We start from the raw sequence: 27,350 nt of genomic DNA on the forward strand, positions 1-27,350 counted from the left end.
GAATGTCTTGTAAGTGATCCCGGTCCGCCTCTTTATAAATATTTTGGCTAGACTGAATTATGCTGCTGGGATGGGCGATACTCTCAGCCAGTTGTAACGCTGGGACGGATAGCTTTTTGATGTCAGAGTCAATTTCCAGAGGCTGAAGTAACCGTTCATTTTACAGTCGACATGGAAGCAAAACCAGTCATACCTGCAGACCTACTTGTTCTGAATGGTCTGGACCCCAATAGGCCTACTCAACACACAAAAATCTTTGTAGTTTCTCCATATCGACAACAATTAAAGGTAACTGGAAAATATCCAAGTTTCACCCCGTATTGTCTCCACAAAAAAAGTTAATGACTTGCTGGCATACAAAAGAGTTGGTGGATCGTTGCCTGTAGAGCCAAAAGCCAAGGGAATGCATTTCCGTTTTTAAATGTACTCTAATTTCACCCCAAGGTCATGAAAACAATACTTTTTATACTAGTTGGCGCCTTTAATTATTACATGTTAAGATGTATTTTTATCATTAAGAAAATTAAGCTATTTCCTATTCTACAGTACATTGTATTGACAATCGCAGCGACATTCACAAAGTAGTATTGACAGGCAAAGAAAATGTTTAAAGTGCATATATGTATATATATATAAGGCTAATAACATGATTATTAGGTTTTGTCTATCTAATGATAAAAAGAGTAACCCTATATAAATAAGGATGATCGTGCGGGTTAGTCACGTTTATACCTGTTCTGTTTAGTCAAATGCTAAATGTTAACGCCAGATAAGGAAATACTGCTACGTCGTATTTAGATACAAATAAAAAATAACAAATGTAAAGATTCAGGGTTTCATTTACTAATCAAAAATACGAAACGACTGCTCTAATTCGGATTTTAATAAACAATAGATTTAGTGAAAGCTTCCTACTGGTGTGTGAGGATGTAATTTTTTATTAACAATCTTCTCACTTATCTTCAGTAATCACGTGTGTACTTGAACTTATGGGTCAGGGGTTGTTATCGAGTCATGCCGAACGAGGGTGGACCTGTACAGTAAACGATTTTTCATCATTACTGTCTGTTGTGGGACACAGCGCGAGGCTTTCAAAACTTCCCACAGGACAGGAGACTGCCTCCTACTGGGCCGCTTTGGCATCGCTTTGAGAAATGTGTTCCATCCCGAATTCTTATGCAGTCAAAGAATACGCAGGGCTATGTTTAATGTATTTTCCACATGCCTGTCAGTGATTTTCAGGAGATAATGTAAAAACCAAGTAGGCGAATATAGTATTAAGTAGCGTACACACGTCCAGTGATTCGACTCTTGTCTGATGATTTGTTTCTTTTCGCATTTCTACAGTAAAACCTATGCTTGCCACAGCTCGAAAGTTAAAGCATTTAGTGTGTGGAATCTGCCACCTTTCATTACAAATGATTTTGGCTAGATATTAAATGACTTGGAAATTAAACGTCATGCCGTTGTTCGAGCTAAACCCATGGAGTGGGTTCATTGGTTGCTTTTAATCTATCTGGCAGATTCTGAAATGCCTTTTATTGAGATTATTTATCGGATGGGATACCCTGGCTGGAGACTTTCCTGTATATTACGCATTAGCACTAGTATATAACTGTAATTGCACAGTTACACAACCTTAATGTAATGGCACAACCTTACAGTCAACGCCCTAGTCCCATTTCCAAACTGTAGTGGAAAAACAAAGAGATCCAGCATCATTCGCTTTACATCTTGTCTGGTATGACAGTAGGAAAATGTTTGAGTTTAACGTTTGCCAATGATCTTGGGTCTTTCCCATTCGAACATGAACTTCATCGCAGTATTAACCCTAAATGGAGCATTTGCGGATGAAATGCTGCATTTATATTAATGCCCCTAGGTTTAAGTACAAGGCGCCATTGACACTTTCCAATTATGTCAAGTACTTAATAAGTATTTGTTTTTGTATCTTTATCCTGTTTCATTCTCCCGATATCTATTGGGCCCTCGCAGCGTTTCCTTATACATATATTGCATTTAGGCTATTTTTACGGCTCGTTTATTTTGTTCGCGGCAAAATGAACATAATCCGCCTTTTTCAGAAGATAATGAACCATTTCCTAACAAATGGAGGGAAACGTTGATTCTGACCATGATAACAGTTGGAAGATTGATGAACGGAGGAAAGAGGCATGTAGTTAGCGGTTTATGCCAGTTATCAATTAACAGGCTTTGTGATGCTGCCTGGCCTGGAGGTGGAGCGGAGGTGAATTCCAGCTGGAGAAAACTTTGTAGGTAAAAAAAAAGTTTGTATGTACATGGTTTGTTGAGTTCAATGCAACACAATGTGCTGATTGCCTTGCTTTGTAAATGGCTTTGGAAAAAAATGTTTTCTAAATAAAGAGAGTGTAGCCTAAAATATATGAAAATATTGTGCCTCTTGCTTTGAATTGAGTTTGTTTTAATTTAGGCCTGTACTTTTTTGTCCTGCTAGCCTTCTTTGGGTCTGATGGCCATCAAATAAAAGGAACTGAGGAAGTCGCCATGCCTGGCCTGAGAACAACCATCTGCTGCAGGTGTCTCTTATTTTCAAGTGATCTGGCAACCATTTAATTCCCTTTGCCGCTAAATGAATCTGATGGGTCTGTCTGGTGATCATTCGCCCATCTGGCCAGCCTTCTTTGTTAAAGAATTATGCTTTAGTGGAGAACTTACATGACAGGAAAACACATGATGCGCACAGCACACTTCAAGGCCAGTGGGAAAAGCTGTAATCAGCATCTGCGTTCTTTCTTGTGTGGGATGTTAGGAAGCTCTGCCAATGTTCTGTCAATCCCTCGCCCTGTCTGTGGTGTGAATGCAGCCCTTTGATCAAGTTAAAACTGAGGGTGGCACTCCTAATCCATATGAATATATTTGGTGCCTTGGTCGTTGTCTTCCGTCGCTTGAATAAATCCCCAGAGCACAGATGGAATGCTGGGAGAGACAGGAGAATTGTGGGTGGACTGCAGCGGTAGTGAGCTGCCTGCATCTTGGTTCCTGTAAATTCCATTATTACACCACGCAGCAAAATGTCTAAAGCAACAAATTTAGTTATACAATAATATATCTGGGAACAGTCTTTTAACTGTAATATTTCAAGTCAATAAATAGATGTGCTCTGGAGTTTGTGGATTTAGCAAACAAATATTTTTTAATTAAATTAATATTTAATAATATCGCTTTAACATAAGGGTACAATACAGCGTTATGCAGTGAGTCAGAATTATTTTGAATTTTTAGTTATGTTGACCACATAGCTATGTTTTCTCAACTTGCTGAAGTCGAGAACACTGTTAATCATATATTCATTTGGTTTTTCCCAAAGATATAACCAGGGACGAATTGTCACTTGATTCTTTTTTAGTCGCGCAAATTTTAAGGTAGCTTATATATTAAACTTGTTTTTATTCAATTAATTACTTTTTTATCATTGTTTAAGTTTAATAATTAACATTTAATTTTTGTAGAACTCCCCCCACAAACGGCTGCCAAATGGACTGGAAAATCTGACATTTAGCGTTGGGAATTTTCTGGTGATTTAGTGACTTTTGTCCTTTTTAGGCCTCCGTACGCAGTCCGTGTCGGTTTTGTCTGCGTTACGGTGGGTCTGAAGATGGCGGAAGCTCCCTTACAGCCTAGCCGGTTTTTCTGTCATCGATGTTCGGCTGAAATCAGCCCTCGTCTGCCGGTAAGTATTGCGGACAAGGCGCTGAAGTAACGTATCCGTTGAAAGACATGTAAATTGTTGATGAATCGTCATTAAGGTCCTTGGTTTGGCTGCTACGTGGTGGTCTGCCTTAGCAGTTAGCCTTACTCTTTGCTCAGCTGTGTTAGATTGCTAGCTAGCTGACAGGCGAGGCCTCTGTTTGATATTCACAAGCTGTCCGTGCTGGTAGTTGGTGGTCCCACGGACTTTTGTACGTTTGGACTTTAGTACGATTCACGGCTCACACCCCCCAAAGAAAATATTAATATCCATGAGTTGCCTTTAATATAATGCTGTCTACCAACTACAGCTAAGCTGGCTAACCGGTCATATCGAACCAAAATCGGTATCACAGAAAATGACGAGGGAGACCAGATACCTGGTTTGTTGGTCATCTGCGCTTTGGGGTTTCTTTAGCTTAAAGATGAACTGTTGATACATATTTTTTAATTTATCGGATGGTACGGCACACTGTATTTCGCCCTTTACTGCTAAACCAAACGAAACTACATTCCACATTGCACCTTGTGAATGGGATTTGGCTGTGTCAGCCACTTACGTCTGTGATTGTCGCTTTTTATTTAATAGCTAGCTAGCTAGTTAACCTGAGCCTTTAATTCCAGTTTTCTAGTAATCTTTGAAATTGCTGTGCGCAGTGATGGCTGTTATGTAAACTGTAAAATAAATAAACGGCCGGACCGTTTAATGTAACACGTGTCAAAGGAGATTGTCTCCGGTGTGTAATTGTTTTTGATGTGCAGCGCTTGTGGTCCACATGTGGTGTTTTATGCGTCGTTATATGTCTAAATTTGGTTGTCACGTAAGATTTGATGAAGGTGATGTTTATCTCTCAGTCTCACAAACAGGGTTTCGTGTTTTGTATTGCGATTATGCTCGTTATGTTGCAGTAACGTGGATGCATTACACGAGTATATTTGTAATAAAATATTAAAACACTTGCGGTATATTATTTTTTAGTAAATTAATACTGTAATTGACAGGAGTGATTTGAAATGCTTCTGGTCTGGAATGTTATCTTTCAATCTAGAATTATCTAACCACTATGTAACATGTAAGTAATGCCCAGTCCATTAATTTAGTTTACAAGTTAATGTTCCATTTCTGGTCCCTCTGCTTATCATCAAGTTCTAGAAAATTTCGTGTGTATTGTAAAATTAACGTTTAAGATTTAGCATAACTGTTTTTTGGGGTAGATGAAGTAAACGAGAATGAGTCTGTGTTGCTCTCTTATACACTGTAGTCACTTGTGAAGTTGTAATTAGTGTTTTCTGTTCTGATTCCATCACCCATTCTGCACTGTCCTGTGTGTCCAGAGTTATACAGATGGGCTCTTCATACAAAACACTCTGCTCCCTGAAATAGGATTTTGCCTGAAAGGGACTGAATGCAATGTTTCACTGCATTCATAATGTAAATGAGTTGTTTTTGTGCAAATAATAGTTAGGGGTTTAACTATCCCCCAGTAATATACCCTAAGTAGCATATGGTCATATGAAAATGTATGTGTTTCTTATTTCAGTTGGTAGTGACTTTAACTGTCCTCACCAATTGTTACCTACCATTTAATTTTGTTTTATGGGTATTCGAATGGCAGGCAGGTGTATAAAAATTTTTTTAAATTGTAACAGATTATTCTGATAAGTGTCTGTATGTTTTGGTTTGCAGGATTATACTTGTCCACGGTGTGAATCTGGCTTTATTGAAGAATTACCAGAGGACAGAAGGTATTTGGCATAAGGGGGTTTGATGCTGGTTTTCTGTTTAAACTAATTCCTCCTCTTGAATGTGTATGCCGTTAAATCAAAGAAAATTAATGTTTGTGTGTGTTTCCTTTCCTGCAAACTGTCTAATGTCCGTTAGCATGTTACCACACATGTGTGATATAAAGGGCAGATGCTTTTTCAGCATTTTCTCATTTTCCGGATCTTTCCGAACTTCTTCCCAGCAGTAGCCTATATAGCACACTAGGTTGTATGGCTTTGTGAGCCATAGTCTCAATTCTGAATTAACTCCCTTTTATGTCTCTGTTTCTTCTGGCCAGTGCTGAAAATGGGTCCACGTCCGCTGCCTCTGGCAGCGATCAGAACCAGCATCCTTTCGAGGTTTGGGAGCAGTTTTTTTTCTTTTTCATTCAAGAAATTAATAAAACATCGAGAACCCAATGGCTTTATAAAATCATGGTAGCAGTTTATTTCTGAATGTGCAGAGTAAAAGTTTGCGTTCATATGTTCAGAAGACCGTAAAGTATGGAGTATTTTAAATTATCCAGAAGCCTCCTGATAAGTTCAGCTCACATTCTGGGAAAGATTGCAAGCGGGGGAAAACTGTGAGCCGTGGGGGGGTGGGCCTCTGAGGGCCGCATGTTTGTAATTGCCTCTCTTCTTCTCTTCCCATTTCTCAGAATTTGGACCAGCACTTGTTTACATTCCCCCCGGGGTATGGGCAGTTTGCTCTAGGGGTTTTTGACGAGAGCTTTGACTTCGGCGCAGGAATACCGTCTGAGGATAACCGAGAGGCAGAAAACCGGAGGGAGCGGGAACTGGCATCACGGCAGCGTTATGGAGCCAGACAGCCAAGAGGGCGCCACGTGCTTCGGAGGCAGGCGGGCAGGCCTGAAGGTGTGCCTACTCTCGAGGGGTAAGCCATCCCTGTAGGAACTGGCCTCATCATTAAACGGCTTCTAGCGGAGATGATGATATTGAGTCAACTTCTGTTAATTATCTATTAGCTGTAATCCCTTTATATCCAAATGTCTAAGGCTTCTGGGCCTGCGATCAGAAGGTTGTGGGTTAGAATCCCAGTAGAATAGCCAGTAGGTCGGTAACGGTACATGTGCGCATCGCGTGCCATCTGGTTACATCATTTTTGGTTCGGTGCGCACAATGAAATGAATGAATACATTGCTTGACATGAACGGAAGCTAAGTTCGCAAGTAGATGTTCAACATGGAAAAGTCATTATGCTGATTGTGGCTGTGAGTTGGTTACGGCTAATGCTGGTCATGATCAGTCATCATCAGCAGTGGTTGGACATTTTGGTTTCCTAATACATTACGCCAGAGAGAAAGTAATTGATAAGACTAAGACTGTATGTCGGCTCCGTTATACTAAACTTGGAAACACATTAGACATACTAACTCATTTGAGACAACAGCATTTATGTATGTGCACAGCTGGAGTGATGCGAGTCGACTCAGTGAGTTAGTCTTTCTGTGGCATCTAAGGCTCTCTTGCCAGACTATTCAGGCCAGGCTAAAAACCAATAACTACAGCTATAGGGTCGTTTTTCATTACAGATATGTGACCATATTTGGTATTGGAGAACATGGGATTTAGTTCATTATAATTACTATGCTGTTATATTTTTGAATTTTTATTTTTTCTACATATTAATTATTACAATGTTTAAGTAAATGTCTCAGGGAGCTGGAGCATGTGGCTTAACCCACTGAGCCACATGCTGCCCCTATGTTAGCAGCACAATGTGTAACATCATGCAGATTCTGGTCAACAGCTTCAGTTGATGTTCCCATCAAACACCAGAATAGGGAAGAAAGATGATTGAAGTAACTTTGAATGTGGCGTGGTTGTTGGGGCCAGATGAGCAGGTATGAGTATGTCAGAAACTGCTGATCTACTGGGATTTTCATGCCCAGCCTTTTCGGAAACATCAAATAAGCTGTGGTTCTCTGGTTGAAAATGCCTTGTAGATTGCACAGTACAGTGATGACTGGTTCAAACTGATGGAAAAGCAATGGTAACTCAAATAACAACTTGCAACCAAGGCAGAAGAGCATCTCTGAATGCACAACTTGCTGAACCTTGAAGCAGATAGACTACAGCAGCCGAAGACTGCACCGGGTGTCACTCCTGTCACCTAAAAACAGGAAACCGTGGCTACAGTGGGCACGGGCTCACCGAAATTGGACAATGGATAACTGGAAAAATATTGTGTGGTCAGATGAGTCTCGATTTCTGGTAGGGTCAGAATTTGGCGTAAAGAACATGAAAGCATGGATCCATCCGATTAAGTCTATTCTGAAGGCAAAATGGGATCCAACCCAATAGGAGCAAGGTGTACCTAATAAAATGACCATTGCGCTTATGTGCATGTCTTAGAGCAAAGCACGACTGGATATGCGAAAAGAACCATTCCAGTGCACTTGTAGTCGTATTTTTGCAAACGGCAAATAAAGCATAATTTTATAACTGCTTTGTGTAATAGGCATGTCAGCATTACAAATTGTAACTGCACCGTTCTCTCCCCATACGCAGAATTATCCAGCAGCTAGTGAATGGAATTATCGCGCCAACAGCGATGCCAAACGTTGGCATCGGACCATGGTATGTAAACTGAAAAAGGAGATGCTTTATCCTCGTCGGACACTTTCTTCTCTCTGCCCCGCGCCCTTTCGCTCCGTTGATCCAGCTCAGTTGTTTCTCTCTCTCACCTTAAGGGGCATGCTTCACTCAAACCCAATGGACTATGCATGGGGAGCCAATGGACTCGATGCTATTATCACACAGGTAAAAACCTTGCAGATCAGGACATCACAGACCATTAATGGTGCATCTATACCAAGGAACGCAAATCATTCTGGTACAAGTATTGTGTATGAGGGGCAACAACAACTGCTTTGAATTTGGGAAGTAATGGATGATTTCAGTCTCGCACATCATACTGAACTGGAAATGTTATGCTGTCGCCATTTCCTGTCATATCTGGTTTTTATTCCCTCCTTTCTAAATTTAACATACAGTATGATCTCTAATTCATTTTAAAGGTCACAAGGCAAGGTAGGTGTGAAAACATTAACAGATTGAGTTCTGCTGCCCAGTGTTGTTGTGGACCTTTAGGTATGATAACTGTTCCTATTGGACCCATGGAAGCACAGATCCAACCACTGGGACCTTTTTTTTCCTCCATCTCTCCTAGTTATTAAATCAGTTTGAGAACACTGGACCTCCTCCAGCAGATAGGGAGAAGATTAAATGTCTCCCAACTGTCCAGATCACAGAGGAGCACGTCGGTGAGTGCATCTGGACATCGTGTTCCTAAAGCTGGACCACAAATGCTCTTCATCTGCATTTTGTTTTATGCGCCATATATTATGTGATGCACATACTACAAAGCATTCCTTTAGCAAAGAACGATGGCGCAGATATCTGCTTTTTATAAGCGCGTGTTTACTTGAACCTTTGGAATTCAGTGTAGATATATGCTGGGACATGTCTCTGTACCTAATGTATGGTTCAGGAAATTCACAGTTGCTACTCCTTTCTGACTAGCAGCACTATGAGATTGGCCCTTCTCATAGATCGATTAGTATACATCCATCCATCCATCCATCCCTCTTCCAACCTCTTACCCAGTACAGAGTTGCAGGGTTAGTATGCAGTATATTTGTTTAATTGCAATCCTTCTGCACATTTGTGTTTGGACAGCACTGTTTTGTGAAACTTTTCATCTATCTTTAGATATCTTTATTTGTGCATATTTTTTTTAACCCTCCATGTTATGCACAGAACACTTTCGTAACTGGTTCCTAGATACCTTCAGTTTGACATATTTCTGTCCCTGTGACAGTGTACTTGGTAAGTGGCTGGTAGATGGATGTATGGATTCATTCTGGTGGACTGTCTTTACACTCATTCACGGAAACAAAAAATCAATAGAAATTTCAGCCGCTCACTCAAGTTTATTTTATTATAATTCCATTAGTATAATCAATATGCTCATGTTGGAAACTGCCAGTGAACATCCATCCATTTCCATACCACAGTGTTTCCCAGTCTGGTCCTTGGGCACCCAGAGACAGTCCACGTTTTTGGAACTGGGAGGGAGTAAAAACGTGGACTGGCTGGGGGCCTCCAAGGACTGTACTGGGAAACACTGCCATACTACTTAACCCTTGCAGTGTCACAGTGAGCCTGGATCCTATTTGCCGTCTTTATCACTTTATCATATTTAAGCGTCGAGTTCCTTGATGTGCTTAGAGGAACCTGTACATCGTAAATGCACCTATAACTCATTGTGTAAACAAGTCAGATGGATCTCTTCTGTTATTTTCAGTGGATAATTAAAATTTTGTTTGTTTTTTTTTTTGCATTTCTATTTTGATCTGAAAGTGGAGAGTGTGATAAATCGCTTCACTTTTTAATGTAATGCGTCCTGAGATGGCCAGACGTTGTATTCCACTGACCATCTCTTAACTCCTGGTCTATTCTCTCGACTAGCTCCTGTGTTTTGAAAGTCTGCGACCGTCGGAGTGTCCAGGACGAATATTTCACTGACTACCATACTTCCTGAATGCAGTCTTATTTACATATTTCTGCTCTCTCCCCCCATGTTTACAGGTTCAGGTTTAGAATGCCCAGTGTGTAAAGAAGATTACAGCTCAGGGGAAAATGTTAGGCAACTTCCATGCAATCATTTGTTTCACAATGATTGTATAGTACCTTGGCTTGAACAGGTATGCATGTTTCATTCTCTTATTGAACACCGGGGTGGGGGGCTTCCTGATGGTGCCATAGGTCCTGTGTTGCGTTAAACAAGCTGACCAAGGACGGTCTCCTTTATATTCCCCCTCTGCTTCAGCACGACACGTGTCCGGTGTGCAGGAAAAGCTTGAGTGGACAGAACACGGCCACAAATCCACCGGGCCTATCAGGAATGAACTTCTCCTCTTCCTCCTCCTCTTCCTCCTCCAACTCGCCCAGTAACGAGAATGCCACTAATAACTCATAAGACCTTCCGTCTCACCCTTCTGTCCCTTGCTCCACCAGAAACACGGAGCCCCTTAACCCAGCCAATGAAAATCATCGCAGGGGGCTCCTGTGAGGCAGAGTGGGCTAAATTAAATCCATGCATACCTTCCCCCCCCCCCCCCCTTTTACCTTCCTGTTGCTTGTGAAGTAAAGAAACAGTCCCTTCTCGCAACTCCCGGGCAGTCAGTGAAACGCAAGCCCCACCCATCGAGTGGCCTGGTCCAAGCCGGGAGAATGGAGGGGTGACCTGAAGCTGGAGGGGCCAGTCAGAACTCAGGAAGGACCATTAGAGAATGAAAAACAACCACGGAAAGAACAGGCCCACCGCCCTGCTTACAGACGTTTTTACACTCTTGCTCCCTGAGTCTGAGGAGTACGCTTGGTTTAAGTGGAATGAGCATATGATTTGTTTTTAGCTACTCCTTTGACTGTACAGGTATCTGTGGTGAAGCGGAAATATGTGTACATATTCGTATTTTTTTTAAAAAAAAGCATTTTCTATCTGTACAGCCAAAGGACTCGAAAATGTGTGTGAGGAGGGACAGTGATGCTGAGTGTGCATTTCATTAGGGTTTAACTTGCACGTTATTTCCTTCTGATGATTTAAGTGAGGATAGACCCCAATAAGCATTTAGTTTGGGGACATTTTATTTGCGACGTCCAAAAGCGCGCTCTGCCCATCAGAAAACTTGACGTCACATTTAGATTTTTTATTAACAGAGTAACGGTTGTTATCCTGTTAATACGTTTTCAGCCTTATGTTTTGAAAGCAAGTAAAAAATTATGCTGTGTACCTCAGATACATGGAGCAAAGCCAAAACTGATTCAATTTCTAGAAGAAAAAAGACACCTTGACAGACCCTGTCTGTTTCTTCCCTGGAATCTGACAGCAAACCATAACGAGGAAGCCGAGAAATGGTCTCCGTTTCACATGAAGTCACTCACACACTCAGCCTTTTCTTACATATTCAGTGAATTTCAGTACAATGCATTTTTAACTTATTCTAAGTTAATGGATTGTTTTGTAAAAATCATAATAAAAACAAAATGGAATCCGAATATATTGCAGATGTAAAAATTTTGGATTGGTAGGGAAGAGGAGAATATAGACTTGGGGTTTCCCTGTTAACTTTGAACATTTCCAGAGGTATGGTGGGCATGTGTCTGTATTCATGTGATTAGTCCTAATTATGCATAGTTGTACACGTTGTTTTTGATGACCAATTCAGTTTTATGTTTTAACTTATTTTATATTTTTTTATTTGCAATATAGACATACAGCCATGTTTATATTGTATTTTATCAGTACATAAAATTTCTTGAAATTTGAATATTCTGCCTTTAAACTATTTTGATTGTAACTTGCTTCTCAGTATTAATATTAACAGCATACACGTCATGTTTCCTTGTTTGCAATATTTCCAGTTTATTTTTGTGCGGTCATTTTAGTCGAGCACTGGATGGCACTATAAGAAAAGCTGTCGTCTTGGGAAGAAATTAGTAAACCTTATTAGATACTGTATATTTAAATATGCCATCTTTTTCTGTTTAGCACTGACTATGGTTCTTAGAGAAATTAACCGTGGGGCCTGAAATGTTTCCAAAACATTTCTTCTGCAGTCATCATCAGATCCGCTTGGCGCGTTGTGGAAGATTACAAGCTGATAACATAATGATTGATTCAATTTGTTGATCTTCAGATATGACTTATAATGGCCTTCATAAGAAGGTAAAGGGAATGGAAACCACAAGTCTCTTGTTGAAAATGCAGGAGTGTGTACTGAATGTCGTCTGTTATGCTAGCTTCAGTTCAAGGCTGGTGCCATAACAAAGGAGAAAATTTTGTATTGTATTGTATTCAAGAATCCATGTTTGCCCAGTATCTGCGCAGACGAGAAATCTTAAGTAATTATATTTAACGTATGAATAAATTCACGACAGTTTATGCATACAGGAAATATACACACATAAACACTGTTACATTAATGTCTTGAAGAAAAACGAAATGCTTACATGAACTACATTTAACCGATTATTACTATTCTTTTTCAGTTTTAATTTGTCTTTGACATGATAATTAAGCTCGTGGATGGTGATTTCTTTCTATATTTCAACGTCGCGTTAGGAGGATAAGGTAAACACTAAAACAAAATACTTCGGGAAATTCTGGTCACGTGACAAAGTCGCAATGACGTGACGGTGACGCGGAATTGACACGCCCATATATATATGGACACGCCCTCCGCCGGCTGGCTCTGTGTACTTGCGAGCCACGCGTTGCGAATCAAGCCAATAGAGCGCGAGTAAACGCTGAGAAAAGCAGCGGATTAACGCTCTGATCGGCAGCTGTCTATCTTCCGGCAAATAGACTCGGTTTTTAAGAACTAAACCTCCGTGAATAGTATTTAAGGCCAAGAATGGCATTGTTATGGGTGTTTGGTGCGGTTGTGGTTTGTTTTTACCAAGTCACTTCAGAAACAGGTAAGGTGTTTCATAGCTTGCTGAGTAACGTTTCTGAAAGCGTTTTAGAGGAGTGATGCTGACAGTCCCGTGCGGGCTCACGCATCGTCATGTGACGCGACTTCAGCAGGTTATTTATACTGTACTATTACGTACCATTATTCGTTTCCATTTAAAAAAGTTTCTAAGTGTCTTTCCTGCTGTGAAAAATGCACCAACTAGAACACGGGTTATACAGTAGTTGAAACCGGATCGGACTGGTGCTAATTGTAATGTTCTATCCAGGTAGCCGTTTCGGTATATTTTAAGTGACCATTTAATTTGAGGATTATTAAATCTAAATTAAAATGTGTTACTTTGTTTGTCTCAGGGTCTCTTGGGTAATAAAAAAAACGAATTTTATTTGAATTCCTAAGTGCCGAAAGTGTTACGTGATCTGTAGAGGAATTCAGTACACATGAGGATTTTATTGCTTTGTGGTTTACAGTGCATTTGTTTTCCGTTGATCTATCAGCAAAGAATACAAGTACCCATATGATATGTGATTATTTTGTATTTTAATGTTATGGACATTGACAGAAACAATCTGTAAACAAACAAAAAAAACTTTTGGTAGCTAGAAGTACTGTAGTCAGCGGTTTTCTATGTGACAATAGCTGTATTACGACAGGTGCATGACAGTAGTTTTTATGATTAAAAAGGAACTTGTCGTTTTGCAATTGACAGCTAATTCAACGTGTCCACGTAGTCTGTTTAAATTATAAGAAAATTATTTCTTATTATATATATATATATATATATATATATGAAATTATACTTTCTCTGGTCAGTGCTACACCACATTTAGACATGGTCAACAAGTATTAGTACAATGCAGTAAATAAGATATTAAATAAGTAAACAAATTACGCCTACTCTGGTGTTCAGTGTGTAATGGCGATCCAGGACGGTCTTTGTTGACTTGGGAACCTTTCACACTGTGGAAACCAGAAAGGTGATTAGATTAATCTTATTACAACATTACTGCATCATTAATGTCAGGCATTTGTGGAAAAGGTGACTGCACAAAATTTCCGAAATAGGAACCTTTGTTTGTGTATATAATGGTGTGCTTTAAAAAAGAATAAATTTCCCACCGATTTACAGGAGAGCCTTCGAATTGGTAGCTTTCTCCATCACACGTTTTTCACATCTATGCCCCACAATCCCTCCACAAAAATCTTTCTTCGATCTTACAAATATTACACAACCTTTCTAGTAAATACATATGCATTTTGACTATTGGAATTCTCAGAAACATTGAAATAATTATTATTAATGTATATTGTTAGTTTTGGCACTATTGCATATTTCTTTTCATGAGTGATTTGGCCGGGTTAGTGTGCATGTATATTCCAGCCTTAGACATTCCAAAGATGGTCATGGGATTGATGGTCTTCTAAAGTGCTTTACAAACATAGATGTAATGTGGTAACATTCCGGATGCTAACGGGTAGGTTAAACTTACGGTAATTAAAATGAACTATGTTTAGCCTCAGATGGAGAGCTGAGCTGCAAAGAACGCATAACATTGCTGACAGAAAAATACACATCTGTTTTTTCTTTTTCCTAGAGTTTTCAATAATTTAATACCTTTCTGATCTGATAGCCCTGTGCCCTGGTCTTAGCCGCAATCAGCTGCATGCGGTGGGGGAAAAAAAACTGAAAACAAGCCTGTACGTTTACTTATTTTGGAGAAGACTTGTTTGTCCTCATTGTAGAGTGTTATAGGGTGTCACTGTGGTCAGCTACTTAAGTGACCACTCCAGAGGAGAGGTATAATTAGATTCATCCCATGGTCCATCTTTCGTCGCAACCTACCTACAGCTTTTGGTCAGAATTGGGTCATAAATATTTTCTTTTCTATTTTCATGTACCAGGGGAAGGGCAAGAGCATTGAATACTTCACTATTAACTATTCACTATTCACTATCAAATCAGCTATTTGTGTTCTAACCTGTTTTTAATATCTTTACATGTATTACGATTTTTTTTTCATTTTAGCCATTTTGTATTGGTGGATGAGCTCCCTTGCACAGGATGTTTGCTTATGAAAATGCTTTATGTTTGATTATAAATTATTTTTTTTTTGTTTTATATGGAAGTCAGCATGCGAGAGTGTCTTTCACTCAAGCACCATATAAGAACCTAAATATTCCAGTGTCATTGTGCCATGATATAATATATGTCAGGATTGATGGTGCTGTTTCTTTGACAATATAATGCACCCACATGTTACATAAAAATTCACAGAATATGCTGCGACTTAATATGATGCATGTCCATGTCAATGACGTCACTCTGTTTGATAATGCAGTTTATTTATATGAACTTGAATTTGTGAGTGTGGAGGTATAACCTCAGCCTCATGGACAGTGTATATATTACACTGTGTCCAGCTCATATTTGGCAGGTCAGCTCACAGGAAGGCTGATGAATTCATCCGTGACTGTATGCATTTTATGTGTGAAATCTGTAAATACAGTCTCTACTGCTGCAGATCCATAATATTTTCTGCATTTGAACACACATTTTGAGAGATCATTCTACATGGGTATTAAAATAACCACAGAAAAAAGTGTTACTTTGTACACAGCAACCAGTGGTCATTTCTACATGGTTTATATCTCAAACATTGCGATACATCTTGTTGCAATATAATATTGTGAACTATATACTATTTGTATATAGTTTTGTTCTGCTCTTAGGAAGCTCTTTTCTTCTGTCAGCTGAGTAGCTCAGTATTAATCATTCGGAAGAAAGCTTTTTCCTGTATTTTAATTGCCTCATAAACCTATATATAAAGCAGAGCTCCTTTATTCATTTTAAGTGAGAGGTTGGAGAGCTCAGTGTAATTTTATTATTGATGATGTGTGAATGCCATGAACATCTTGATGAACCTAATAACCATCTTAAGCCATGAGCCATTTATGGCCATTCTTGTACATAAAACTGTACAATGAGCTGAGGCTGTGTGACTGATGTACTCGCATTGAACCTCGACCACATATGGCTTGAGGTAAACCTCACTTCGTTACTGCAGCATGCATGATTTCCTGGATTTCAGTTTATTTAACATGACAGAGGAAGAAGGAGAATCAATATTTGTTCTCTGGAAAAGGGACAGCCATGAAGGTGACTCCACAAAGGTCATTTGATTGTCATTGGCCAATATTGTTTTAATTCTCATTAAAAACCTTTTAATGTGGGTTTTTATTCATTTCTATTCAACTATGTGGCAGTTCTGTCTATTTGTTTACCATTTCCTTGCTCAACTGTCATGTGAAATGTTATTTTTAGGAAAAAATGACAAACTACCTTCAAGTATTTGCTTTGTTTCAACTCTTCGGAACATTCGTCTCTGGCTAATTGTTATAGTTTCTCATTCCTTGGGTTGTTTTAGTAGATGGACAAGCTTGCCTTGTTTTTGCCAGTGCTTTGATCTCTTTGCATTGTTTTAAGCTCAGTAGTGGAATTCAATAGGAGGGCTGCTATAGGACGCCTTGTACTATGAGAATGTTATTATTTCGAGGCTCGCTTTTGAACAGTGTTTGTACAAGTTCTCCTTTGTGTAAGATGAAAGAAATTGGGTTGATGTTACACTTCACTGTAAAAGTGTTCCTAATTCTTAAGTTGGTAAATTTCCACTTCATAATCGTCCTTTCATTTAATGTTTATTTTCACTTTCTTCTATTTAGATTTGTTTTTGTTTACTGTTCTTTGGTTGTTTAAATTGTAAATCGACTATGAATTTGCATTACTTTAATTATTACTGGCAGAATGCTGAAATAGTCCATCACTATTTCTAATCCGTGTCTTTTCTGGTTTTCTAACGTTTTTTTTTTTCTTTTCCTTTTTTGCCAACCCTTGCTTTAATTAATAAAATACCCCCCCACACCCCAATTACACCCATGAACGGTCACCTTTAGTTAGCTTTATTAAATCCCCAATGTCCCAGACGACAGTCACTGGGAGGAGCACAGGGCTCCACTGTGAGGTCGTAGGCTTTCCCGTCCCAGAGGTGCAGTGGTGGTACGTTGAGGGGGAAGAACCTGAAGAAACAATTATTCAGCTGTTTGATGGGGCACGAAAGGATCGAGTCCGGATCCAGACCACATACAATACTTATGCCGCCAGCACCATTCGCATCTTGAACGTCACACGCAACGACTCTGGGATGTATGAGTGCAGGGCCTCCAACGACCCCGAGCGCAATGCTCTGAGGAAGATGCCCAAAGTCAAGTGGATCCGCTCGCAGGCTAACATTGTTGTGTTTGAACGTGAGTGCTGGCGGTTACCTGCCAGCTTGTCCTCTTCTGTATGATCTTAAGAGGTCTTGCTCCTACCTCACCCCACCCCACATACCCTTGCATTTGATCCTCCGTGTTCCCTATGCCTTCTAGTTGGTCTAGAGATCCAGCTTTGCTAGATTGGCATAGGCACTGGGAAGTTGGATAGCAGAATTCACCCAGGTATCTACTAATTAATGGTTAATGCTGCTTGGCTTGTTCCTGGGTGATTTATTATCCTGCTTCCCCTGTTCTCAAATTAAAACTTTAAATTGTATATCTTTCTAATAATATAATTAAAGTCTGGACCAAGGTCAGCACAAACTGGCAATGTTCCATTCAAGTCTTTGCATAAAAGTTGGAAAACAGCAGTAGGTGACAGCATTGTGATTGTCCCCTTCACCCACTTAGCCTTAAGGTATGATTTGCCTTTAGGTGAAATTGTGTGATTCCACAGCTTGTAGCGGTATCCGAAGACCCTTGACCTCTGCCTGTTCTTTTCTAGCTGTCTGCACAGCTTGAAAATCCAAGTTGGTTGCTGCTTTTGCTCGTGCTTCCTTCTTCTGCATCCCTGTACTTATTTTAGCCCTTGGCTTAAACTCCAGCCTGGCTCCTATGGTCCTTAACCAGCACCTCTCTGCTTTTTTTTTGTGATTCCTGGTTTGCCATAAGCAGGGATTGGCATAACTGATATGCAAGTATACAAGTATAACATAAATGCAGATAAAATCAGTAAGCATTTTTCCCACTTTCACAAGCAGAAATTACCACACGTAGTGCTTTATTCAGTGAATGTGTACTTGTGTATCAGTTATCGGCCCACAGCTGCTCTTTCACTTATGTTAACTGTGTTTTTTGGTAAAAAATTACATGCATTCCTGGAAAAATTATCCTTTTATCCTGACAGGTAAATACTGTATAATTTTTACTTAAACTGTACTGAATGCAACTGTACTTTTTTGTAAAATGCAAAGCCAGTCCCCATAGTTCTTTTTTGTTTATGCTTTCGTATGCTTTATAAAGTAGCTGATTTCATCAGCCATAAATCATTATAAAATTGGTTTTGAATTAGTATAAATACATGATCGTCACTAATGACTAACATGTTGAGTTCAGGTCCTTTGCACAAAGTACATAGCATAGAGTAATACTCTACTACTAATAGTACTAATAACGAGAGTAATAAGGCCTGCCAGCTGTTTTTGTTTGGCATTTTTAATGGTTTTAATTTTTCCATCATAGGGCCGTACATCCTGACTGAGCCAAAAGAGGCTAATATCACCACCGAGGTGCTCAGCTGCAACCTCACTGAGGCTCCGTCTCCCATCAAAAGTCATCACTGGACCAGGAATGGAAAAGTGATAGAAGAGACGCGCCGCACCTCCATAGTGGCGTTTACCGAGTACAAGTAGGCTGTTTCGCTCTGGTGTTGTATGGTCACATTCTGAAGAACAGCTTCTTCAGCTTAAATGGAAACGGTTTCAATTACTGTCTTAAGGTATCACCTGTTATAGGTGGAGAAAACTGGCCTTTCAAGGTCAGTCAAACTGCAGCCCAATGAAGTACGATATGGGAAATGACTTGAAGCCAGATAAACTCTGGCTGTTGGTGTGAGAGACTGTAATGGTGATTGAATGGGTAACACCTTCCTCGCACCTTCTAATGCAGGGGTAGGCAACCCTAATCCAGCAGGTTTTCCATCCTACCTGGTCTCTGCTGAACCACACCTGATCTCAAGCAGATAGTAACTCATCGGGTAGGATAGAAAACCTGCAAGACACCGGCAGCCCAGGATCAGGGTTGCTTACCCATGTTGTGATGGGTTCAAAGCCCACCAACCTTCTGCATGTGTGGAAGTTGCCCACTCTCCTTGTACTGCGTGGGTCTCTTCTGGGTGCTCCTGATTTCTGTAGTCAGGTCAGTCTTCTGCCTTCTGACTCTATGTGCATATTTTTGCCTCATGAAGGCAAGGCATCCTATAGGATAAATATTGAATAACTTCAATTTGGTTAATTATGGTCATTATATAAGAGTGAACATTATTGTGTCTTGGTTAATTTGTTTTACGATGCATAGCCTTCCTCCCCATCTGCCTCGGCCTGTGGCCATGTCATGCACACGTGCCATTCTGCTGCTCGTAGTCGTGGCAGGAGGATGTACCTCCAGCATGCCCTGATCTTTGGGGATTAACGTTCTTTGAGTGTGACCTTAATTCCTGGAATGGCAGACAGGAGACAGGCTCCAAATAACAGCAAGGTGGCCCCAGGACAGACAGCAGTGTCAGATACATGCGAACCTTTTGTGCTCCCGTCCCACCCAGCCTTGTGTAAACCATAATAACAGTGGTGCAATTCTTGTGATTGTGGCAACTCCTCAGTTAGTTTATTTTTTTATTTTTTTAGAGTAGAGAAAACTGACACCAAATTTGGAGGTGAATTTTCTTGTGTCTTTGTTGCGGCTACTGAGTTTCGCAAGTCTATAAATCTTTCAGGTGAGTTTGAAATATCCCCCTTCATTTAGATCTGCATGAAAGTAATATAACAGAATGCCTGACCCTTATCAAGAGATCTTGATGTTTCTTTATGCTTCCTAGCATATTAAGAGCACATTGCATATTATATATATTAAAAAAAAGTATCCATTATGTATGCAGCACTGAGAACATTACGGCTAACTTGTCTTGAGAGGTGGGAATGATTGCAGGATGGCTGAATTTAATTTTTATTTTAGTTAAAATTGTTTTCAATTTGTTACACTCGTCACTGACTGCAGTATGTGTTCGTGTGTATGTGTGCGTGTGTGTGTGTGTGTGTGTGTGTGTGTGTGTGTGTGTGTGAATGGTTCCTCCGGCAGTGTTCCCCCGTGTCGTGGCTCCCAAGCACAACGAACACGTGACTGAGAATGACAAAGCAGTGCTCATTTGTGAGAGCAACACCTACCCGCACATTGACGACTGGCAATGGTACTTCACTGATGATAGCATGAATAAAAAGGTAGGACAGATCCCTCCTGCAGATAAGCCCTTTTGTCTTCTCAAGAAACCACCCAGTTTCTTACTGGGCTCTTTGGAATTATGTGGTATAGGTGCTGTTAGTTATTCGCAATATTCACGTAGGCATGTGTATACACTGCAGAATAATTATTTGGGAATTTTAGTGAACATAAGTATTGGTTGTGAGAACATTTCCCATGTGGTTCTCTGTGTGTACTTAATGCCATTCCAGGTCATTCGATTGACCTTATCTGCCTTCAGACAGACAAATAATAATGTTTGACGTTAGTGGTGTATCTGAGTACCGAAACTGAAATATTGCTGTGCTGAAATTGGAAAATGCCAAAACACCTGCAGAAATCCCATGCAATGGACCATATCTGGAATGGTTTACAGCTGCCATCCTGCACTGATATTGCAATTCTGCAGCTGATGGTCTGCCCCATAGCATAGTAGGCAGCCACACACAATGCATGTGTGACTGCGTAGCAGAACAGCAGAATCCTGGACAAAAATCACGTCAGTGTTGTGTATAAGGCTTTTTATTGGTATGACATCCGTTGTAGTGACAACAGCTTTATTTTTTGTTTTTTGTATCTCTCAGGAAATCACAGAGAACGAAAAGTACAATATCAAGACTCTGCGCAACAAGACCACCCTGTACATCCATAACCCGGCCAGTAACACAGACTCTGGCACCTACACTTGCCAGGGAAGCAATCAAATTGGTGAGAACTTCGATGTCATCACACTGCGTGTGCGCAGCCGGCTGGCCGCCCTGTGGCCCTTCCTCGGCATCGTGGTGGAGGTGATCATCCTTGTCACCATCATCTTCATCTTTGAGAAGAGGAGAAAGCACGAGGACCTTGGTGACGGTGCGTGACGCCTTCTCTTGTGCTGTGTTTATCGTTAACAAGTGCTGGATTTTAAAAGGATTACATGTGAGGTTTATTGTCAATGTTGTGCATACGGTCTCTCACAACTTCATATTAGGAGCTGAGATATTAGGAGTGGCCCTTGTGGCTGTGGGATAGTTACTGATGCCCCCTAGTGTTAGAAATTACAATGTGACATTGTCTTACAGCATAGTGCCGAACTCCAGGCCCTCTGCTACTTTTTGCATGTTCTATTTATCGCACTGGTTCAAGATTATTGTTTTTAATATTTTTAAATATAGCTTTATTAGTCTTCTCTTTTTTTAAACCTTTGTGTGATTTGTGCTTCCTTTCCATGTTTTTTTTTCTTTTAGATTTAACTAAAAACGAACATTAATTTACCAGACTAGAACAACCTATATTGTTTTGTGTTTTTATTTTATTTATTTTTTATAATTTTTGTTTTATTTGCTGCTGCTTTTGTAACATTTTGGTGAGTAATTAAAAACGCATGTCAGATTGGAGTGGTGTCACTAATGAAATAATCAAATTAATTGCGGGGGTGTTTAGAGTGGCCAATGACAAATGAATGTGCTAAATTTGTAATTCTTTCACTGCATCTAATGACAAGGGGCATGGCTAAAAAGCGCCACATTAATATATGCATGTGTGAAACGCTACATATAGTTTAACATGTTTGCATAACATGTGATAGAGCTTATTTGAAAACTGGCATTCTTTTATCTGAATGCATAAAGATGTCACTTTTAAGTGGGGAAACTCTTTTAATAGCACGTAAAGCAAAATACTGCATGGATACTGCTCAGGTTGTTGTGACTGGGATTTCATTGGAAGTCATTTATTGTTTATAAAATCTTTTCAATTTACTGCTACCGCATGATCTTGCACTGAGAGTAATACTTCAGGTAGTAAGTTAACGAAGTAAGTCTGCAGACTGGTATATGAAGTCGTGTGTCTGCTTTAAAGCCCTAAGAGTGGATTAGTACTTTTTCTTAGCAATGTTCCTCTTGGTAAAGAATTTAATGATATCCAATAAAATTTGTCAGACTTCCCCTTTTGATGTCTATTGCTCCCTCATACAACATATCCGTGATTTGGGTTGGTTTTGCTGTCGTGCTCCAGTACCTAATCATTTCCATTTATCTCCTTTTGCTTCACAGATGACAATGTAGGGTCTGCTCCACTGTAAGTCAAGCCTTTGTACTATTTAAGTAAATAAACTTTATGGCATTGTTCTGTTGGTGGGCTTTCGCAAATGTCATCCCCCCCACACCACCCCAGGAAGAGCGAGTCTGCCGCCAACTACAAGGACAAAAATGTGAGGCAGAGGAACTGTAACTGAAGAAGGATGGCGATGAAGGTACTGTAGGTATTTAGCTTGAATGAATGATTGAATCATACCTGCACAATCAAACTGTGGAGCCATGAGTTTGGCTGAAATAGACCTACTTTATAAAAGCACTTTCAGTTTTCAACCAAAATTCCAGCCTGGTGGTTTTTGCCTCTGCCATGACCGAGTGGTAATAGACCGCAGTTTTGTCACTGCGATTCGATGGACAAGGGTCCCTCAATGGCCACATGAGGAACGTGCTGCTTGCAGACAAGAAGACTGAGAATTGAAGAGTGTCACTGCTGTGACCTTGCCAGCCTTACAGCAAATGAGGTCCTCTTTCAAACATGTTTAAATGGACCTCCATTAGTGACAGCAATTGAATATGTTTTAAGCCAGTTTATTTACCAAGAATTTGCATATAGCAATCTAAGATTTATTTGTAATTTGTGTTCTTCAAAAAAGAGTACATTTTGGCCATCCATAATTTTTGGTCTATCGATAATCAAGAATTTATTTATTCATGCTTAAATGTCTTTTATAACTTGACAAGAAAAAAAAACTACAATTCAATGCTTTGTGTAAACAAATATTCTAGAAGAAAGAAACTATTTTGAATAGTATAAAATACATGAGAAGTCTGTTGGCTAATCACCAAGCTCCAAAGACCTAAGTTATGGATGTACTACCAGTAATCTGTGGTCACATAAGCAGCTAAAAACTAAGCACCAGGGTGAAGCTGTAATATTTCTGGCACCATGTGGGAAGTGAAGGGGGGGGGTTATGGAAGATCGGGTCCCTGTGTAGCAACTTTTCTACTGTGCCGTTGAGCTCCAGCCTCTAGGGCTGTTCTGTGGAACCCAAAGTTGCAAAACAATTGCTTCACAAACTCAGCTTTTGTTTATCCTTTCACCCAGCACAAGTTCACGACCAGTTACTAGGCTGCTGTGCGACAGAGGTGGTATTGGGTACAGCTTCAGCTTCATGTTGTGTCATCGATACGAGTAGGAAGGCAGCTTGGGTTGTTGCCCATTTATTGGTGTAACAAGCTTAATATTAGTCATGTCCGTATTCTGACATGCATATTTAGTTACATAAGGAGTTTTAAATGCTACGGATGTTTGCAGAATTAGTTTTTATGCTGAAGCTTGAACACACAGACAGACGTTGAAGTGCCCAAAAGTCAGACTCGGGCACTAAAGTGTCTTCGCCATTTGAAGGACATGCTGACTATCGCCTCAGTTCCGTCTTCGGTTCTTTGGTTGATCTGGCGATCGAATCACACTGTAGCCGATACTTAAGGACTTAATATAATATTTACAAACAGCTGAAATGACATTGGCAAAGTTATGAGTAAATTAAGAACAGGCTCCATTGCAGCGACTGTTTTTAGTTGTCAGTGTTTGACTGAGAGAAGCCTGGATGAAGTACATGATTTTTGTGGAATTTAATCCTGTTTTTATGTGATGTGCTTACAGCAGTCCATCCTGTAATTAGTTGCTTCATTGGCGATGAGGGGGTTTTAACGCTTTCAAGTTCTTATTCTCGGCAACTGTCCAAATTCTCCACAAATGTCCCTTGATGGGGACAAAGCGGTCAGAGTTGGCAGTAAGCGGCTGACATGTGCTGCAGCGAGTGGTCCTGCGGTCGCGCTGCAGCCTTCCTTTAATGCAGCGCTTCAAGCCCACAGCAGGTCTTCAGCATCTCCTGGGGTTTACAGGGCTGGAGGGAACACGATCCACACAGTGCTGTGCTGCCAAAGATGCACAGTGCCGTGTCCAGTTGCAGGCTAACCGAATATCAAGTGTTGTCAAACTCTGCTGGAGTGTAACTCGCTCCCTTTCCCTCCCTATAGGACTCCCGATGGTGGCTATGTGATGTTCACGTGGAGCAGAGAGCACCATCCAGTCTGTTCTAGAAATCCTTTCCTCTTTCACAGATTTTTCTTCAGTAAACTATGTCTAAAGGACCAATATACTCCTGATGTTTCTCTTACTCTTTTTTTTGGCATGTCCTCTATGCTATCAGGAAGTTCATGGAAGCCTATGGCTATGACTGTGTGAGCTTATTCGCATTTATTTTAATCTCTGGGCCTGTCTATTGTTTATGCAGAAGTCTTTGTTTTCTCTGCAAGTGTGTGTGTGCTTCCTCTCAGTCGACCAGTCCTGCGAGCGCTTTTAAGCTATCCAGCACCAGTATTAACATCCTCTGGGGAGGGGGGAGGGGTTGGTGGAGCCTCTGGTGACAGAGACCCCCCCTCACCACATGCCGGCACACATGTATTACTGGAAGCCTGGTGGAAATGACCTGTTCTGCTCCATAAACAATGCAGTGTGGGGCCCTCTGGGCTTTTTCTGATGGTTGTAATAACTGTATAGTTTGTTTGACGGACTCCAGGGGTGGAATTTAATGCTGGTTATTGTTACTCCTCAGATGTTTCTGGGCTGTTCAAGCTCAAAACTTGAAATACTATTTTAAAAATGTGTTTTATTATTATCATTATTTTTCAGATATCCTCAGTAAAATGTCCTACGATGATCTGCTAGCTGCTTTACATCATTTTGAAGTGTTTTGTTTGCAAAGCCCGAGACTGATACCTGATGTATAACTTAAATTTTGTGGCATCCTTTAAAATGAGTTATTACATTATTTAACCGTTTTTGTGGAAAGTCCAAGCAAGATATTGTATTAGTATTGCACCTGGCGTGTTCTTTTTGTCTTCCTATGTTTAAATTTTAGGATGTTTTTAAAATATAAATTAAGAATCTGAAATTAACGTGATTTAACAAGCAATAACTTGACTACTAACTGCTGTAACAACTTGCACGATTGAAATAAATGTATTTGTTTTATCTGGTGTTGTGTCATTAGTCAGCTGTATGTTATATAAACAGAATCGTGTGAGCTTTTGGTGGATAGACGTGTTTCATCTCAGAAATTTCTTCTGTGTGAGATTGAATCCGACTGTGATTTCAAATGTAAGACGAAACGTTCATTGTAGTTTTAAAAATGTCCCTTCCAGTCATACACCAGCCTGAGACTGACCCTTAGCCTTGCCTGCTGACTGGTCTGGTCTGGTAAGGCTGTTGTGTACTGTGCAGCAAACTGGTGTAACATTTAGGGCAGGGTTGCCCAATTCCGGTCCTGCGGGGCCAGTTTTCTACACAGTTTACAACACAGTGTGTAGATTTCAGTGCTCAGGCACACCTTGTAAATCTGGTAATTAGCTGATAAGGGTGTGTTTCAGCAGGGAAATCTGTAAACTGTGCTGGATTTTGCCGCTCTTGGACTGGCACCGGGGATCCCAGGTCGCGGGTGTCCCCTGCATCCAGGGATAGATTCCAGACTCACGGTGACCTTGTACTGGATAAATGGTTATGGGCTGGAATGGTTTGGCCTTTTGAAGATGAGCAGGACCTTAGCTGTATTAGCGATGGCTGTTCCTGGCCACCCTTATTGAGCTGCTGGGAATGACCTTCTCCTTACAGACAACTTGTTGGTGGTGTCATAGGTTGCTTGGTCTGTCATATATACTGGCTGTTGTACTAATTTTTTAAAATTTATTTTATGTTCGATTATACTGTATGGTTACAATTGACCATACATTTAATCTGCCATGTAAATAACATGAACCTCATACAATATCATGTGTCTAGGTGCATTTTTAATCAATTTTTTGAGTAATAGAATGTTTTTTTCAATATTTGTTAAGCTTAAGACAATTACATTGTATATCTCCACACCGGTTATTGGATATTTTTGCCAGAGGTTTTTTAGAACAGTTATTTTGAGGAGGAAAAAAAAATCCTAATTTGCTTTGCCTGTATTCAATTAACTCACCCGTTTCATTAAGGCAACCTCTCGGTTGACCTGGTCTTCAAGACTTGAGTTTATTTCATGAACTCTATTAAATGCTCAAGAATGCAGTACAATTCAGACACATTTCTGTAATGTAAATTGCATCTTTTTATTTCAGTGGCTTTTAGCTTTAGATTGACGCTGCCTACTCAACACATAGAGAATTATTGTGAAATGAGCTGTTGTTTTGGTGGGGTGCGGGGGGGGGGGGGGGGGGGGGTCCAGCGTAGATACATACTCACACCTGTGAATCAACACTTGGTAGAGCCACATTTGGCAGCAGCTGCAGCTGTTATGCTGCTGTACGTCTTCTGGCGTTGTGCTTCTACTGAGGGATCCTGCTGGGCAGATCTGTGCAAGTTCTGTCACTTTGCATAAAGTCTCTTTTGGACAGCAATCCTGCCTTCCACTGGATTATCCCCGTTTCACTGTCTTCAAGCCACTTTGGTGCTTAGTCTTCAGGTCATTGTCTCTTAAAAAAAATCTCCATCCCAATCATTTACAGACTGTGGCATGTTTCCCTCCATTTGGACTAGCATTCTCACCCCTGCCGATGAAAGGCAAACCCCTCACGGCATCCTTTACGGTAGGGGTGGAGTTGTGTCTGTGATCTTCCATGTTAGATGTACACCAGAGGTAACGGAATAGCATGTTGCATTTATGTCTGTTTACATTTGTTCTTCAAATCCCCCTTTTTTAAAATTACTTCTTAATTATCCTGCTACTTTATTCCTCCAAAAGTGATCTTGCTTTTCATTTTTCCAGACAAACCATTTAACACTTACCTCACCTCTCATCTATTCTGCTCTTTATATTTTTAAAACTCGTTACTGGTGACTTTTTTTGAACCCTGTGGTTTCCCCGAAAATGCCCCCCGTCTACTAGGATAGCCTGTCCTGAGCATTTTGTGGGGCCATTAATTACCTTAACGACTGACTTGCTGCAGGGGATATTCCATTGTATTTAAC

At 40.3% G+C, this 27,350-nt stretch overlaps 2 protein-coding genes across 4 annotated transcripts; both read left to right on the forward strand.

Moving 5' to 3' along the window:
• Positions 1–3,614: 3,614 nt before the first annotated feature.
• On the forward strand, positions 3,615–11,577 carry LOC125727414 (E3 ubiquitin-protein ligase RNF126-like). The gene is made up of 9 exons (XM_049004092.1): positions 3,615–3,712; positions 5,417–5,475; positions 5,793–5,853; positions 6,153–6,388; positions 8,026–8,094; positions 8,208–8,277; positions 8,687–8,780; positions 10,108–10,223; positions 10,349–11,577. Exons 1-9 carry the CDS (start codon positions 3,638–3,640, stop codon positions 10,496–10,498), a joined length of 930 nt encoding a protein of 309 aa, XP_048860049.1. The 5' UTR covers positions 3,615–3,637; the 3' UTR covers positions 10,499–11,577.
• A 1,182-nt stretch (positions 11,578–12,759) lies between these two features.
• Positions 12,760–25,376, forward strand: LOC125727406 (basigin-like). Of its 3 annotated transcripts, none has more exons than XR_007388741.1 (9): positions 12,762–12,999; positions 16,947–17,297; positions 18,549–18,714; positions 19,709–19,797; positions 20,160–20,299; positions 20,903–21,173; positions 21,548–21,666; positions 22,355–22,379; positions 22,476–22,523. XR_007388741.1 is itself a non-coding variant. In XM_049004082.1 (9 exons), the coding sequence occupies exons 1-8, from the start codon at positions 12,936–12,938 to the stop codon at positions 22,534–22,536; spliced, it is 1,167 nt and encodes a 388-aa protein (XP_048860039.1). In that variant the 5' UTR covers positions 12,762–12,935; the 3' UTR covers positions 22,537–22,554; positions 24,380–25,376. The 3 variants fall into 3 exon arrangements, 2 of the variants coding, with proteins under 2 accessions (XP_048860040.1, XP_048860039.1); XM_049004082.1 differs by lacking the exon at positions 21,548–21,666 and adding an exon at positions 24,380–25,376 and having other exon boundaries at positions 22,476–22,554; XM_049004083.1 differs by lacking the exons at positions 16,947–17,297; positions 21,548–21,666 and adding an exon at positions 24,380–25,376 and having other exon boundaries at positions 12,760–12,999; positions 22,476–22,554.
• The last annotated feature ends 1,974 nt before the right edge of the window (positions 25,377–27,350 follow it).

The sequence above is a fragment of the Brienomyrus brachyistius genome, unplaced genomic scaffold (assembly GCF_023856365.1).
Source record: "Brienomyrus brachyistius isolate T26 unplaced genomic scaffold, BBRACH_0.4 scaffold96, whole genome shotgun sequence".
Taxonomy (NCBI): Eukaryota; Metazoa; Chordata; class Actinopteri; order Osteoglossiformes; family Mormyridae; genus Brienomyrus; species Brienomyrus brachyistius.